At 32.5% G+C, this 16,463-nt stretch overlaps 1 protein-coding gene across 6 annotated transcripts in view; it reads right to left on the minus strand.

Annotated features, from left to right (window-relative positions):
* LOC118196133 (major facilitator superfamily domain-containing protein 12-like) overlaps positions 1-16,463 on the minus strand; it is a 207,559-nt gene that overhangs the window by 38,216 nt on the left and 152,880 nt on the right. For all 6 annotated transcript variants that reach the window (XM_035367535.2, XM_085823515.1, XM_035367533.2 and 3 more), the window contains one exon: positions 3,252-3,459. In XM_035367535.2, coding sequence (XP_035223426.1) covers positions 3,252-3,459 — 208 coding nt within the window. The remainder of the gene's footprint in view (positions 1-3,251; positions 3,460-16,463) is intronic.

Consider the following 16,463-nt stretch of genomic DNA (forward strand, 5'->3'; position numbering starts at 1 on the left):
ATTATATTATTTGTTTACATTAGGCTCCTTTATTTTTAAATCAGCACGGCTTCTCTTTTTTAAATCATCATAAATCTGCTTCCCCTTTTCTCTCAGGAGCTGTCCTGAAATTGGAACCCCCATAACTCCGCCGCTGCTGGAATCACTCATCATTCATCGTACAAGACAGCATCAAGGTTTTCCGATTTCGCCTCATGCAAAGATTTACAGTGTTAGAATCACTGTTGCAGTAAAATTTCAACAGCTTTTCTTTATTTTTTTTCGTATATGATACGCAGTCCGTGTCGCAATTCCATACGATTCTGCTATAAGCCGAGGAGTAGCACCTGCCTCCATCTTTTGCAGAATTTCAACTTTTTGCATTACCATCAATGCAACGTGTTTACGTTTTCTAACGTTGCAAGCAGTAAAACCATGAGTGCATTTCTTATCTTTCAATGATTAAAAAGCACTGAAATTTAACATATCCATAATTTATCCACAAAATATCCAGATTAAAAAAAAAGGGGGGGGCAGCACTAAGCAATCTCGTGAAATAATAAAGCTCAGAAAATACAAGAACGTGAATCGTGAACTTGAAATAAAAGTTGAGTGAATCGTCTGCATTTTTACCTCGATGCAGATTGGAGAGGAAAAAACTTATCATGATGTCAATAATTTGATATTTTCTTTATGACTCATTATTATTCGGTAATTATGATGTTAATATTCGATAAGTATTTTTTTTCGATATTTTTTCATACGCCATGTTGTGGTTTCCTGAACCTATAAACTGAATGTTTATATTTTGAAAGGCAACACGGATTTCAGGAATTGGCGGATTTTCGGTATTTGACTGTACATTCAACTGCAGAACATTCAGGCAGATAACTAGAAAGATTATTCCTAATTAGATGGTCATGCTGGAAATGAAAATGTGGATTAAGTTAAAATCGAGATCTTTACAAAAACACACATTTACTTTTAACACATATTTATTTATTGACTATCTACTACATTTTTTAACAACTAATACATATGTGATGATAATCACTAATGTCATAAATTTTAATACTTTAAATGCATAAAATTGAATAATGTGAATACAAGTGCTTCTGAAAAAATAAATGAAGATGCTGAAAAAATAAATGCTGCATTGGAGTTAAAAAAAATCTCTTGAGAACAGAACAAAAAATAATCAATGAGCACAAGAATAGAATAAATTTAAGAATAAAAATTTCATGAAATTAAAAGTACATGAGGACTTTATTCTTAATATAAGCAGATCTACATAATATATTTTTGACTAAACAGAATTTTGTTAGTCTAAATACAATGAATACAATGCAATAAAATACAACAATATTGATTGCAATACTCTGAAAAGAATCAACACAAAGCTTTACATTATATAACCCAAATGGGTACTAACCGTTTTGAGGACCGTAAAAAAACTGCATCGAAAATGTATACGCAAAAGCGCCAAATCTAGCTAACATGCCCATTTAACAGCAAGCCAAATCTAGCATTTGCACTGATTTCAAATTGCATAAGTTTAGCTAGTTCTATATATCTTAAGACGCCATTGAAATACTAGCTTGATTATTAAATCCTTTTTTGATATCCTATGGATTTCGGAATCGCCCATCTGAAAAAAAAAGTCTGCAATCGAATTTTTTCAAAGAAAAGGCATCATTCATTATAGAAAATTATGTTTGAATAACAAACGAGATGAAATTATGCTTTAGCGAGAACTCTGTAGCGAAATACCGATGCAGGAATGCATTCAGTTATGTTTAGCCTTTGTTTATTTAAATTATAATAATGATCTGAAATAGTTTACTCTTATGCTGCCAATCAGTTATGTTTAGCCTTTTTTATGTAAATTATAATACAGTCAAAAGTCATTAATCTGGACTCGTCGGGACTTCGGCGATTCTGGATTACCGACTTTTCCAGATTATAGATCATCAGTTCAAATCTGGTAAGATGGCATGCAGAAATTATAAAATTAAAAATATGAAACCGTAATTTATGAAATAAAGAACAATTATGATCTAAAGGGTATCAAAATTTAGAAAAAAAAGCTTAATATTTATTTGTTTACTTTATTAAACATTTCTTTCAATGTAAGTTGTTTAAGTTGCTTCGTTTTATGTGATAATACTTTCTCTTTAATTCTATAAACAGACATAATTTCTTGTTTGGTTACAAAGTTCCACTGTTCAAGTCCTATAATTTCTGGGTCGAGAATACCGACTAATTTGTCAATCAAAATTTTTTCGTTTTCAATAAATAACCTCTGTCACTTTCTTCGCTATCGGAAGCGAATTATAATGACAAGGAATTTGATTTAAATCATATCAAAGGCGGAGTACATCGAGATGAAATACTACATTTAGTAAGAAATTATAAGCCAAATAAAATAAAAACATCTGCCCTGAAGATAAGGATAGTGCTGACAGATCAACTTCCAATTCATTGCGCGCCGCAGCGTTTTCCCTCCTCCCCGGCCGTAGAGCAGCGTGAAATTGATAAACAGATTTCGGAATGGTTAGAGAAAAAAAATCACCTCTCTGTCAGTTTCTTCATGCCTTTATCCATTATTTGCAGCAATTCCACTTTTTGTTTAGTGGACTTCGAAACATACTTTCGCTTTGTAGATCCTTTACATATTACTAAATAAATATCGGAAATTCTATTTGACATAATCGAAAGTTCAAGCTTACTTTTATAAAATTGCTCTAACAGTCAGCAAAAAATAATAAGCCGGATCCAATTGGAAGATTAAGGAACAACGCAATCTGCAACATTAACTGAATTAGATAATTTTAGCTTAGCGTATACTGTCCGTTATACATTAAACGCGCATGCGTAAATGTATTTTGTGCATGTGCATATTCGCAGCTGTAAAGGTCTTGCGTCAATGCGTCGCATGCGCAGAAAGTTTGTAGCTTTAAGGTCCGGATTATGGGTGTCCGAATTAACTACTTTTGACTGTAATAAAAAAGTATTACATGAAATTAACCTTTTATCTAAATTAAAACAATAATCTTAGATAGTTATTTACTATTATACTTCCTTTCTTGCATTAGGGTTGCCACAATTATTTTTTAAAGCACTGGCATCAACAATAGTTTGGTGATTTTTTACGGTCCTCAAAATGGAATAGTACCCCCAAATGTTTGCTTTATAAATAATACAGTCATTCTTGCATTCACTACCACATTTAATATTTATATTTTTAATTTAAAATACAAATAATAGATTACCTTAATGAATTAAGCTCAACTCTTTCAGAAGAAATGGGTGTGAGATCAGTAATGAGTGATAAATGAGAAACTTGAACTGATGCCCAACCAAACTGAAATATCACAATGAATGCTCCATAATATACAAATTGAGCATTTTGAGATGAATTGGAACAGTTTATGCATTCCATAAATAAAAATGGGAAACTTCCTGCCACACAGATAGTACCTGGAAAAAAAAAAAAAAAAAAAAAAATTCAATTAGTAAATAAACTTTATTAAAAATCACCTAATGAAAAGAAATACACCAAGTTTAAAATTAATTTATGAGGGAGGCTTTCTAAATTCTCAGCTCTGGTGATCACATTTTCTCATAATATTCATATTGTTAATTTCTGAAAACTGCATTAATCTGTAAATGGTATAAAATGTTTCATCCAGCAATTCATATGATATGAGGAATGAGATATGCACAGTAAATGACATTCTAGTAACCACACTTTTGCTAATTGAAATACATTAAGGTGCAGATTTTATTTTTTAGTCCAAAGGGACAATTTGCCCAGAAGGACTGTTAATTTCAGTTTGGCATTTTGCATTGATTCACTATAAATGTCGGTTCACTTTTCAAATTGTTTTCACAAATATTCGAGCCCTGCATTATACTTAAAGAAATTAAATAATGAAGAATCTGCATGAATGTATGCATGTTTCTCGCACTGTGGAAAAAACAAACAGTACCTAGAAACATCAAATTTTGAATAATGCAATCCTCCACCGAATCTGGGAATCTTAATTTGGAATTTGTTTTACTATATTTTTTTAAAACTTTAACAAATTTTTTATTAACAAAATGATTTCAAAGAGAGCAATGGCAACACTGTACGAGAGGGAAAAGTTTATTTCCATTTATTACTACATTTTTTATCTATACTACATTTATTACTACCATTATTATTGTTACATTTTTATCTTTATTAGCAGGTGAGACTGTGTATCAGAAATTCTAAAGATATGCTAATTTTAAAACTATTTTGTGATATTGGTGTCGAACTGAAATTTATGGTTTAAGTGCGAAGAACATGATATTTAATAAATAAAGAAAACACAAAAAATGTTAAAAAAAAGCCCTTTGGATGTAACGTAAAATCTAAAAGCTTTCAGATTTTTTTAAAGTTTTATTTTCCCCCATTATTATAACCTATTTTCTACTGCAAACAAAGATTTTTTTAAAAGGATAATATGCAAATAAATAATTCATCATGGTAAAGTATTTTAACATCTGTCTGCTAAACATTTTCTTTAAAATACAGAAACCATCTTTCCTATTTCAAAGTCACATATTATGTACTGAGTAATTCTATCATACACTAAATACTAGAATTTAAATACATTGATAATCTTTTTTTTTTTTTTTTTTTTCTAATGGCAGATTGTGAACAGTTACAGTAAAACCCAGTCCATTAACACTTTGACGAGTGGTGGTCGCGCCTTGAAACCACCAATTTTCGAATTTTTTTCTCCTCTTCCTTCCGAAATTTTTGAATGAAAATCAATTGATTATTGATCTCTTACCTCTAAATAACACAAAATGACTACAGAACCATACATGTTTTAGGTTTTAGTACTTCAAATCGGATGCCTTTTAAAATCCATTTTCAATGAGACAAAATAACTTCCTTTTATTAATATAAACAACTTTAAATTTCAAAAGTTATTTATCGCACATCATGATTTCTATCATAAACAATAAAAAAACAGCATATATTAAAAAAAAACCCTCTATATATATGGCATTTGCTTTGTGGTTTCAGGACGTGACCACTGCCCCACTAGAGCATTGAGCCACAATGCTCTAGAGGCTCGGTGGTCGCGATTGGAAACCACTGCTCTTCACAATGGCGTTTGCTTGCTTCTCGAATAGGAATGTTTATTTTTACCCGGATATAGATAAGGGGTTTTGAAATCACAGAGTTATTTTATTACTAAACAATACATGCACCTGCTCAGTAAAAAGGTCTTTCTTTTCCAGCAACTTTGACACACTTGCTCCCCAAGCTAGTATTGTGATTTTATAAATTCTTTCCTGTGGTTTAAATTTAATGTACATATATTTTGCTGTAATTAAAAATAGAAATTGCATAAAGTTTTATTTAAATAAAAAATATTTTCTGAAAATTTTGGGACGAAATATGAATAAAATAAGTGTGAATGGGAAACGAATGATCCATATCAAAGCCAAAAAGACTAAGCCCCTCCTCATTAACATAAAAAAACCACAATGAAGGGAGGTAACAGTCCTCTGAAGGGAGGGACAGTTACAACCCTGCCTTCTCCAAGATTCGAACCCAGGTCCTTTGGTATCACAGTCAGGCTTCCCTAACCACTATATCGTCTGGGCGGCTATACATTGAACATCTAGTAATACTAATTCAGAAGTCAAACAACAAAAATCAGCGTTAATTTACAAAATTTTCACAGGACTAGTTTCGATGGTTTTATCGAACCATCATCTTCAGCTGCAAAACCGCAAATGAACAAGATAGGAAATAATGTTTAGATAAGATAAGAAAGCCTGGACAAGAATAAGCAAGTGGCGCCATCTGTTGGCGAAACCAGAACTAAAACATAATTTCTCTAAAAGCCGAAGGCAAATTTGGATTGGAATTAGGATCGTTAACTAGAACAGAAAGATTTTTATGAATGTGAAATGCCTCTAGAAAATCCAGTTCTCCAATGGAAGATGTTTTTTGAATAATTTTGGCAGCAGAAAAATTGAAAGTGTGATTTTCGGACCAACAATGTTGAGCAACAGAAGACTTCTGTGTTTCCTTTTTTCTAACATATGCCTCATGTTCTTTGACGCGAAATTTTAAGGCTCTCTTAGTTTGGCCAATGTAAATTAAACCGCACTGGCAAGGAATCCTATAAATACCCCAGGAATTCATATCCGGAATGGGGTCCTTGAGTATAGAAGTTGGAATTTTATTGATGGGAGAGTAAACAACCCGAAAGTTAAATTTCTGCAAAATATGTGCAACTTTATAGCTAATTGATGGAAAGAAGGGAATGACAACAGAATTTTTATAATCTCCTAAAATAAGAGTGTGGCTTTTAGTGTGTTGAGATGAGAATTTTTTAACTGCTTGATTAATAATGTTGGGTGAAAAGCCCCTGTCAATAGCTATTGCTTTTAAATAATTTAGTTCTTTATCAAGGGCTAGTTTGGAGGAGCAAACTTGAAGAGCACGGAAAACATAGGAATAAAATGAAGCTAACTTTTGTTTAGTCGGATGACATGATTTAAAGTGTGGTGGAAGGCAAACCGATGAAGGTTTACGGTAAACCGTAGTACTGAAGTTGGATGTGTTACGTGTGACCAGAATGTCGAGAAACGGAAGAGAATTGCAAGTCTCAAGTTCAAAAGTGAACTGAATAGCAGGATCAATAGAATTCATTGTTGAAAGAACTCTATTTAAATCATCTTTATTACCTTCAAACAGGGTAAAAGTGTCGTCTACGTAGCGGAACCATGCCGGGAAGTTTAAAGTTTCAAACAATTTTGATTCATAATAATGCATGTAGATATCAGCCAGGATGGGACTGAGGGGGCTTCCCATGGCTAATCCCTCAGTTTGCTTGTAATATTTATTTTGGAAAACAAAATGTGTTTGTTTCAAACAGAGTTGAGTGAGAGAAATTAGCTCATCAATTTCGATGCAAGAGAAATGAAATTCGCAAAGTCTGGTTTCTAGACATCTTAATGCACCCTCCACTGGGACATTGGTGAATAATGATTTTACATCAAAAGAAACCATGAGTAAATTACGAGGAGAAATGTTTTTAACTTTTTTTAAAAACTCTATTGAATTTTTTATGGTGTAAATGTTATTGTCTAATAGAGTGGAAAATCTAGAAACTAAACAAAAGTTAGCTTCATTTTATTCCTATGTTTTCCGTGCTCTTCAAGTTTGCTCCTCCAAACTAGCCCTTGATGAAGAACTAAATTATTTAAAAGCAATAGCTATTGACAGGGGCTTTTCACCCAACATTATTAATCAAGCAGTTAAAAAATTCTCATCTCAACACACTAAAAGCCACACTCTTATTTTAGGAGATTATAAAAATTCTGTTGTCATTCCCTTCTTTCCATCAATTAGCTATAAAGTTGCACATATTTTGCAGAAATTTAACTTTCGGGTTGTTTACTCTCCCATCAATAAAATTCCAACTTCTATACTCAAGGACCCCATTCCGGATATGAATTCCTGGGGTATTTATAGGATTCCTTGCCAGTGCGGTTTAATTTACATTGGCCAAGCTAAGAGAGCCTTAAAATTTCGCGTCAAAGAACATGAGGCATATGGTAGAAAAAAGGAAACACAGAAGTCTTCTGTTGCTCAACATTGTTGGTCCGAAAATCACACTTTCAATTTTTCTGCTGCCAAAATTATTCAAAAAATATCTTCCATTGGAGAACTGGATTTTCTAGAGGCATTTCACATTCATAAAAATCTTTCTGTTCTAGTTAACGATCCTAATTCCAATCCAAATTTGCCTTCGGCTTTTAGAGAAATTATGTTTTAGTTCTGGTTTCGCCAACAGATGGCGCCACTTGCTTATTCTTGTCCAGGCTTTCTTATCTTATCTAAACATTATTTCCTATCTTGTTCATTTGCGGTTTTGCAGCTGAAGATGATGGTTCGGTAAAACCATCGAAACTAGTCCTGTGAAAATTTTGTAAATTAACGCTGATTTTTATTGTTTGACTTCTGAATTAGTATTTATTCGGCGTGTTATTGTGTCTTAATCTAGTAATACTATTAAAATATATTTATACTATGCATAGCTAAACTGTGGCTTGCAAGCCGCTTGAGGTAATTTGACCCCTTAAGTGCAACTCACATACAACAAACAGTCATTTCATTTTTGAAGTAACTTTGCAGTTCAAAACAGAGATCACTCAATGACATGCATTGTCAATGAAATGAAATCATTAGAAAAGCAATTTTTTAAATTAATTTTTGTGTGTAATAATTTAGTCCATTTCAAGTTGTCCATCATATACTAATCATTACAGTACTGAATAACATAGTAAATAATTCAATTTAATTATGCGAATTATAATGACCATATCATTTTTAGACCAGCCAATGGCCATCAGGACAGCTCAAAGACAGATGCGAAGGTTAATTAGAAAATAATGCACTGCAGTTCTCCCTGCCCTCAGGTGTCATTTTATTTCAAGTAGTTTCTCCTTGCAATTCATCTACTCACCACGCTTCTCAGTAGTCGCCATTAAGTGCTTTCCTATTCTTTGTAGGGACTGCTTTTTTTCAGATTTCGAATGACATGAGAAATGGCTGAAGAAATCTCTTTCAGGGAAGAAGTACACAGACTCTTCTAAATTAGACACATATTTGAATTCTGGTGGACTCATGTTGGATGTATGTTGAACTCATGTATAGGCTTCATATGTTGGATGAGGTAAAAGTTCTTATTAGTATTTAGTTATAACATTTTCATATTTATCCCTAAGCAGGATGGGTGAATTTCGTGCTTTTTTTCTGCAAGATGTTTGCAACTACTTGCAATAATATGCTATAATCATACTTTTTCCATTTAAATACAATAGAGTTTGAAAACTGCATTTAATGAAAAACTATAAGAATGCATTTTTTAAAAAATAAAGATGTGTGCAAAATTTAGTAAATGAAATTAATGATTCAACTTTTGAATCTTGAAGCTTATTTTCACAATATAATTGGATAAACATATTTGAGTAGCAGCCCAAGTTTCAATCAACAGTTCAAAATTCAGCAACTGAAGGCTGAATAGGAGTCAAGTTTGTATCGAAGCATTACTATGACAAGCCACAAGTTCTTAGAAATAGCCAGGAGCTGTAGTAGGTTATCTACCATCCAGAAATATTGACAGGATGCAAAAGTTGGTTTTTGTTGGATGCCATACTGAAAGAGTGTGGTGTTCAAGACCATCATAGAATAAAATTGATGAATCATTATATCTCAGAATTCGAAAAACACAAATAAAAAAAAAAAAAAAAAAGTGTTAAAATTTGAGTTTTGGAAATTTAAACCTTTCTGAAGCTTCACAAGACCTAGGAATTAAATGTTTCATCTTTATTAAAAAAAATAAAATGCAACTGATAATCCAATTCACATAAATTATTTAGGGCTAGGCTTTGATTTTACAAAGTCAGTTCTCGTGTTGACTTTACAGAAAAAAACTAAATTATTATTTTAGTTTAGAATACTGAAAAGGCTATAGCTTATTTTAAAACAGTATTCCTCTCTAGAAGCATATATGTATATTTGCCAGTTTCACTCAGAAAATCTTTATTAGAAAGTATCCGTTCAGTTCAGCATATAACTTGTATGCTTTCTCAATTTCAAGAAAAGCTTTCTCGAACAGCAGTACTTGTTTCACACATTTCACTTTTTCCAGGGGAATGCATGTGATATAATAAAAATAAATTTGTGGATTTGTTTTTAAAATTATTGCTTATTGCTTTATTCACTCAAAAGAAATGATTTTACGTTGCTGTACTCGTAAACACCACTGCAATTTCTTCTTTTGATTTTAGTATACTTCTGTTACAACCCAGCCTCAGTTGTTATTTTTCTTTTTATAGTTTGCCACTGTAAGAATGGCAACCATATGATTTTGTTGTAGTTTCTTGTAGTTCTATGTATTTTGAAAATAAATATGATGCTTTAGAATTTTATATGTAAAGTTATTTTATTTTAAGTTTATCGGGAGAAAGGAGAATGGGTAGTTCTTGCAAATCTCGAACAATTTTTGGTGACGACGGAAGTGATCGGTAAAACAAGTCAAGGAAATTTTATTGGTTTTATCGAATTTAATTCTATTTGACTTTATTGAATTTATTTTTACTGAAATGGAATCGTTAATTGAGAAACGAAAACCTGTCAGAGCGTCTTTTATGAGAACAATTAATGCAATTTTGCAGGAATTAGAAAAGGAAATTCCTGATGAAGAATTTAGAAAAATGAAACTTGTTACTTTAGAACGTTTATCTGTTGAACTTAATGCATTTGATACTCAAATATTAAATTCAGAATTTTCTTCAAATGATCAGTTTGAAAATGAATAAGCGAAAAATGAAGAATACAAAGAAAAATTAGATTTAATACGAGTAAAAACGGAATTATTCTTCAATCGCCAATGATACAATCTACTAGCATTATTTTGCTGAATTTGAACAAACGGAAACTGAAATTACCTAAAATAGAGTTAAAACAATTCAGTGGCGAAATTAAAGATTGGTTACCGTTTTGGGGACAATTTCGGCGAATACATGAAGATAAAGAAATTCAAAACGAGGATAAGATGCATTATCTCGTTCAAGCGACCGTACCCGGTACGAGACCACAGGATATTGTAAACAGCTTCACTGCAACTGCCGAAAATTATGAAAAGGTTATAGAAAGCTTAAAAAATAGGTTTGGTAGGGAAGAATTGTTGGTAGAATTCTATATTTGGGAATTATTAGGTTTGATTATTAAAAATGTCACTGATCAAAAGAGAAAATGCAGTATATCAGAATTGTATGACAAGCTAGAGTCGTATTTACATTCGTTGGAGTCAATAGGAATGACAAGCGATAAATACGCTGCAATGCTGTTTCTGCTCATGGAATCTTGCATTCCTGAGGAAATTTTACGAGTTTGGATTAGAAATCATGCATCAATAATTACAGCAGAAAATTCTCACTCTGAGAAATTGAAACAATTATTATTGTTTTTAAAAAATGAAGTGGAAGGAGAGCAGAGAATTTCTTTGGCAAAAGCTGGATTTAAATTATTTGATTCGGGTGCCAAGAAAGAAAGTAGAAAAGATAAAAAGTACCAGAGTGAACATTTCGTGCCTACAGCAAATGATTTATTCTCAGGCCAAAATAAAGCAACCAATTATAGTGAGAAGAATTCTTGCATATTTTGTGAAAAATTTCATGAAAGTCGAGATTGCTTTGTTGCTCAGAAGATGCCTCTGAGTCAAATAAATGATGAAATTAAGAAAAAGAAGGGTTGCTTCTTCTGCCTCAAAACTGGACACAGGGCCAAGCAATGCAAGACAAATGTATGATGTTTGATATGCTCGAAAAGACATTGGGGTGTCATGTGTCCGGATTTGCCCACCAATCAAAAGAGCAATGATGTTGAAAAGAATAAAGAAGAGGAAACACAAAACGTATCATTTGCGAGCACTAATTTCCTAAATGAAGTGTTTCTTCAAACACTATTAATTAATATAGATGCAAACAAAAAGCAGAAGACAGTAAGGGCACTTATCGATACAGGATCGCAACGTTCATACATATTAAAGGAGACTGCTGTAGACATAGGGTGCCACGCAATTGGATCTGAATCTTTAATCTATGCACTTTTTGGAGGAGTAACAACAAAGAGAGAAATTCACAAACGCTATGAAGTGAATGTTAGAAGCCTAAGAGGTGATTTTTCTAGACGACTAATCTTGTTGGAACAGTCGAAGATTTGTGGACCAGTAGTCAGTTTACAGCCTGGACCATGGATAGAAGAACTAAGACAGAAGAATATACATGCATCTGATGTAGGTAAAAAGGATTTGAAAATAGAAGTTCTTATTGGAGCTGACGTTGCAGGTGTTCTGTTAACCGGAAGAATTCAGAAATTAGAAAACGGGCTGACTGCTGTCGAATCACTACTTGGATGGACAATCATGGGAAAGATAAAAGATAACATTTCAGAAAGAAACTCCTTGTCCATGTCTTCAACCATAACGTAGATGTTGACTCACAGCAGTGACATAGAAAACTTGTGGAAGCTCGAAGCACTGGGAATTACAGATGCCAAAGAAAGTAAAACTGACTCAGAGTTAGAAGAAGCAGTGTGGGATCATTTTCACAAGACTCTGAAGTGGGTGGATGATCGCTATGAAGTCAGTTTACCTTGGATCAACGATAAAGAAGCTTTACCAAGTAACAGAGAAGTTGCTGAAAAGCGATTGATTTCCACGACAAAGAAGCTCATGTTGAGAGATCAATTTGAAACATACAATGCAGTGCTCGAAGAATGGCTCAAATCTGGAGTAACAGAAGAAGAGTTAACAATCATTATCTTCCCCACAGACCGATCTTCAAAGATAACTGTACAACAGCAGTAAGGCCTGTATTTGATGCTTCGTGTAAGCAAAAGGATTTCCTGTCACTTAATGACTGCTTAGCAAAAGGTCAAAATTTAATTGAATTAATACCTACACTGCTTCTTGAATTTAGGCAAGGAAAAATAGGGATTATCTCAGATATTAAAAGAGCTTTTCTTCAAATATCTGATCGTGATTTCCTACGATTCCTATAGTGGAAAAACTCGGAACAAAAGGAAATAAGAAAACTTCACCATTGCAGAGTAGTCTTCAGACTAAAATGCAGTCCGTTTCTTTTAGGAGCAGTGATCAACTCTCATTTAGACCAATGTGAACCTTCTTTGAAGGAAGTGGCTACAAAATTGAAAAATTCCTTCTATGTTGACAACTAGTGAATTCGAATGAAGAAGCAGAATACTTTATTGCAAAATCAACTCAGTTAATGGCAAGTGCTAACTTTGACTTAAGAGGGTGGGAGCAAAAAGAACTGAACAGTGGAAAATCTACAATGAGCGAACCATTGAAAGTATTTGGTCTTCTGTAAGATAAATATGAAGATTCTTTGTTTTGTGACATCCCTAATATCAACTTGACTGATCTCTCAGTGACAAGACGAAACGTACTATCAATTTTACAGAGAGTTTTTGACCCAATAGGTTTCACATGCCCTTGTACTCTCCTTCCAAAGTTATACTTGCAAAAGAGCTGGGAAACTAAATTGAGCTGGGATGTAGAGCTACCTGAAGATATTAAAAGAAAATTCTTGAAGTGGGTCAAAGAATTGCCCTTGTTATCCCCTGTGAAGATTCCCAGACTACTTTCATTGGCAAAAGGACAATCTTTTAGTTTGCATACGTTTGCCGATGCTTCACAGGGATCTTATGCAAGTGCAGTATATTTGAGAAGTCAAAATAAAGAAGTCAAAGTGACCCTAGTACAAGCCAAAGCACAAGTGGCTCCCTTGAAAAAAAATAAGTATACCATGACTTGAATTGCTTACTTGTCTTATTGGGGTGCGATTAGCATCAACTTCTGCTAAGATCATTCAACACTTGCAATGCAATGGTGGAGGAGGGAATTAAACCAGAAGAAAATGCTTGATTTTTTGTTTGAAATATTGTTACATTGCACAATAATTTCAGCTCTGTATATCATAGAAACAATGTTTTCTGAATATAAAGCAAGAGAAATAAAAGTTCTTACATACAAGTGTAGCTTACACTTGTATATAAGAACACTTATATAAAACTTAATAGTGTAAAAGCCCTCAATGAGCCATGGCTTGCAGTGCCCTGATATCTGCTTTCTTGACTATGGGACCTGGGGTGCATGAGCATATACCCAGGACTCCCAATGTTTAGTCCCCAAGTGAACCTGGTACTTATTTTAGTTTATCGACCCACTCAAGGGATGAAAGGCCGAGTCAACCTTACCAACCGAGGTATAGAACATCAGATCTGTGGTAGTGCTGCACGATGCACTAGCCACTGAGACACCAGGCCTCACTTATATTTATATGCAACCATATCAATTATACAAAAATGCAAAATTATCATCAATTTACTTCAAAAGTTTTTTTCCCATGAAATTATGTTTAATTACTTTTAAAATGATTTAAATTTCATTAATTTAAAAATGATTTTAACAAATTCTGACTTTAAGAAAATTTAACTGCGGTTACGGTTATCGAAGTTTCCTGAATTCTAACATGTGGCTCCTACTGTCCTAAGTTTGGTCAACCCTGATCCATACAAACTATCACTGATTCTAGTATTTGTATATCTAACTCTATAGAGGAATATCAATTTCCACTAATAAAATAATTCTCTGATCAAATGACTTTATATATGTAGACACACTTTATTTGAGAATCCCACTTTTTCTATTGAGGAAATTTTCGAGATTAGCACCAGTCCTGATTCTCAATAACTATTCTTTATATTTTGAAATTTGAAATTCTTAAGACAAGCGTTTATGAAATTTGAAAAAAAAAAAAAAAAAAAAAAAAAAAAAAAAAAAGAAAAGAAGAGAAAGGTTAGGTTTCAGATTTTAAATTACGTCTAAAGGGGCATTTTTTTTTTTTTAACATTTTGTGTGTTACCTTTATTTATTGAATATCATGTTCTACATACTCAGACCATAAAATTCAGTTCAACAGCAATATTGCAAAATAATTTTAAAATGAGCGTATCTTTAGAATTTCCAATACAGAATCTTGTGTGCTGGAGATAAAAATATTTTTTTTCCATACAGTGTTGCCATTGTTCGCTTTGAAATTGTTTAGTTTGCTAATCAAAAATTTGTTGAAGTGGTATGAAATATGAAATCAATAATAAAACAAATTTCAAATTAAAATTAAGGTTTCCACATGCCCATATTCTATGGAAGATTACACTTTTAAAATTTTGATGGCTCTATGTACCGTTCTTTTATCACAATGTGAGAAACATATATATATTCATGCAGATTCTTCATTATTTAATTTCTTTAAATATAATACAGAATGATAACATTTGGTGGCAACAATTTGAAAAGTGAAACAATGCTTATCGTGAATCAATGCAAAATGCCAAAACAAAATTAATAGTCCTGGGTAAATTGCCCCTTTGTACTAAAAAAAATATTTCTGGTCATACGACAAATTACGTTCTTTTAAAGGTAAAATTTCTATCCCCCCTTTACCAAATTTATAAATAAACGTGATCATCTTAAGATGACAGTAGGTTCATTACTTACACTGAAATATCTTAAAACTGAAAGATTTGGAAATAAAAATCTCAAATTATGACATTTACAAGGTCTGTGTAAAAAGATATTTTTAAAAGCACTTTTATTTTGATTTAAATTGTAAACCTACTCCACCTCATTCAGTTTCACTGGGAATCACATGATACAAGACATTATTCCAGCTATTTAGAGCAGTGCAGCAACTCTGGAATTGAAATAGCTTTCAGCTGGTTAATCATGACTCTTTAATATTTTCTGCAGGTTCAAAATGGTGCTTCTTCAAATGAGTTTTCAATATGGTAAGCAAGAGAAAGTGCCAAGGACCAGGCAAATGCAGGAGGTTCAGGGACAGCAGGAATGTCTTTTTTAGCCCAAAATAATGTTACAGAAAGTGCTGTGAGACAAGATACATTGCCAAGATAAAACATAGAAGTCTTGTTCAGGTATGGCTTCACACAAATCGATTTAGATTTTTTGCAATTAATTTCAGTCAGTCAATGGTCTAATCACTCAAAACCCCTGATTTTGCTCATATTTTCATCAGTTCTTTTTTGTTGAAGTCCTTCAAGAGCTAGGACTGTCTTCAGTTCATTCTTGGGCTTCAGGAAAAGTTTTAAACCCCTGAATGACTTTACTCTTAACAAAGCACAATTTTCTTATGTCTACTGAAATTTTGCAAAAGTTACAGTCGTGTTGTGCTCCAGCTTAAAATATGACTTGATAGCAAATCCTTGTTTAAAACTCAGATCATTCAAAAAAAAAAAAAAAAAAAAAAAAAAAAAAAAAAAAACCTCACACTTTATGTAAAACATAATAACACAGTAATAACAAAGTTGCTAGCTGATGTGAAGCTATTTAAAAGGCTAACTTTGGTATCTTGTGAAAGGCAACTGCTCTTATTTTTTGTGTAGAATGCTACACAACCATTACTTGATTTGAAGATTCACATGCTCAATGTTTTTAATATAATGAGCTTTGCCTAAAGCAATTAGAATGAAAGACATTATACATGGTTAATAACTGCCTCAAATTCCAACCTTAGAATATGAAAAACTGGGAGTTTTTGATGCTGTGCAGTGACACTATTTCAGAAGAACTCCACACTGAATTTAAATTATAATGCATGATTCAGCCTACTAAAATATTTATAACACAATTCCAATATCCTGATTATATTAATATTTTAATATTTAAAATTTTACGATACATGTTTAATTTCATTTTGTAATTTTGTTACATTTTTATGCTAAGAAAATCCTGAGTTGAAAGGAAAGTTTTTATCTCAGTGTTTTTGAAAATTATGAAAATAAAATTGATAATTAATGCCCATACTATTGTAAA

This window comes from Stegodyphus dumicola, chromosome 9 (assembly GCF_044657685.1).
Source record: "Stegodyphus dumicola isolate Sdum_Otavi_A_Nest chromosome 9, ASM4465768v1".
NCBI lineage: Eukaryota > Metazoa > Arthropoda > Arachnida > Araneae > Eresidae > Stegodyphus > Stegodyphus dumicola.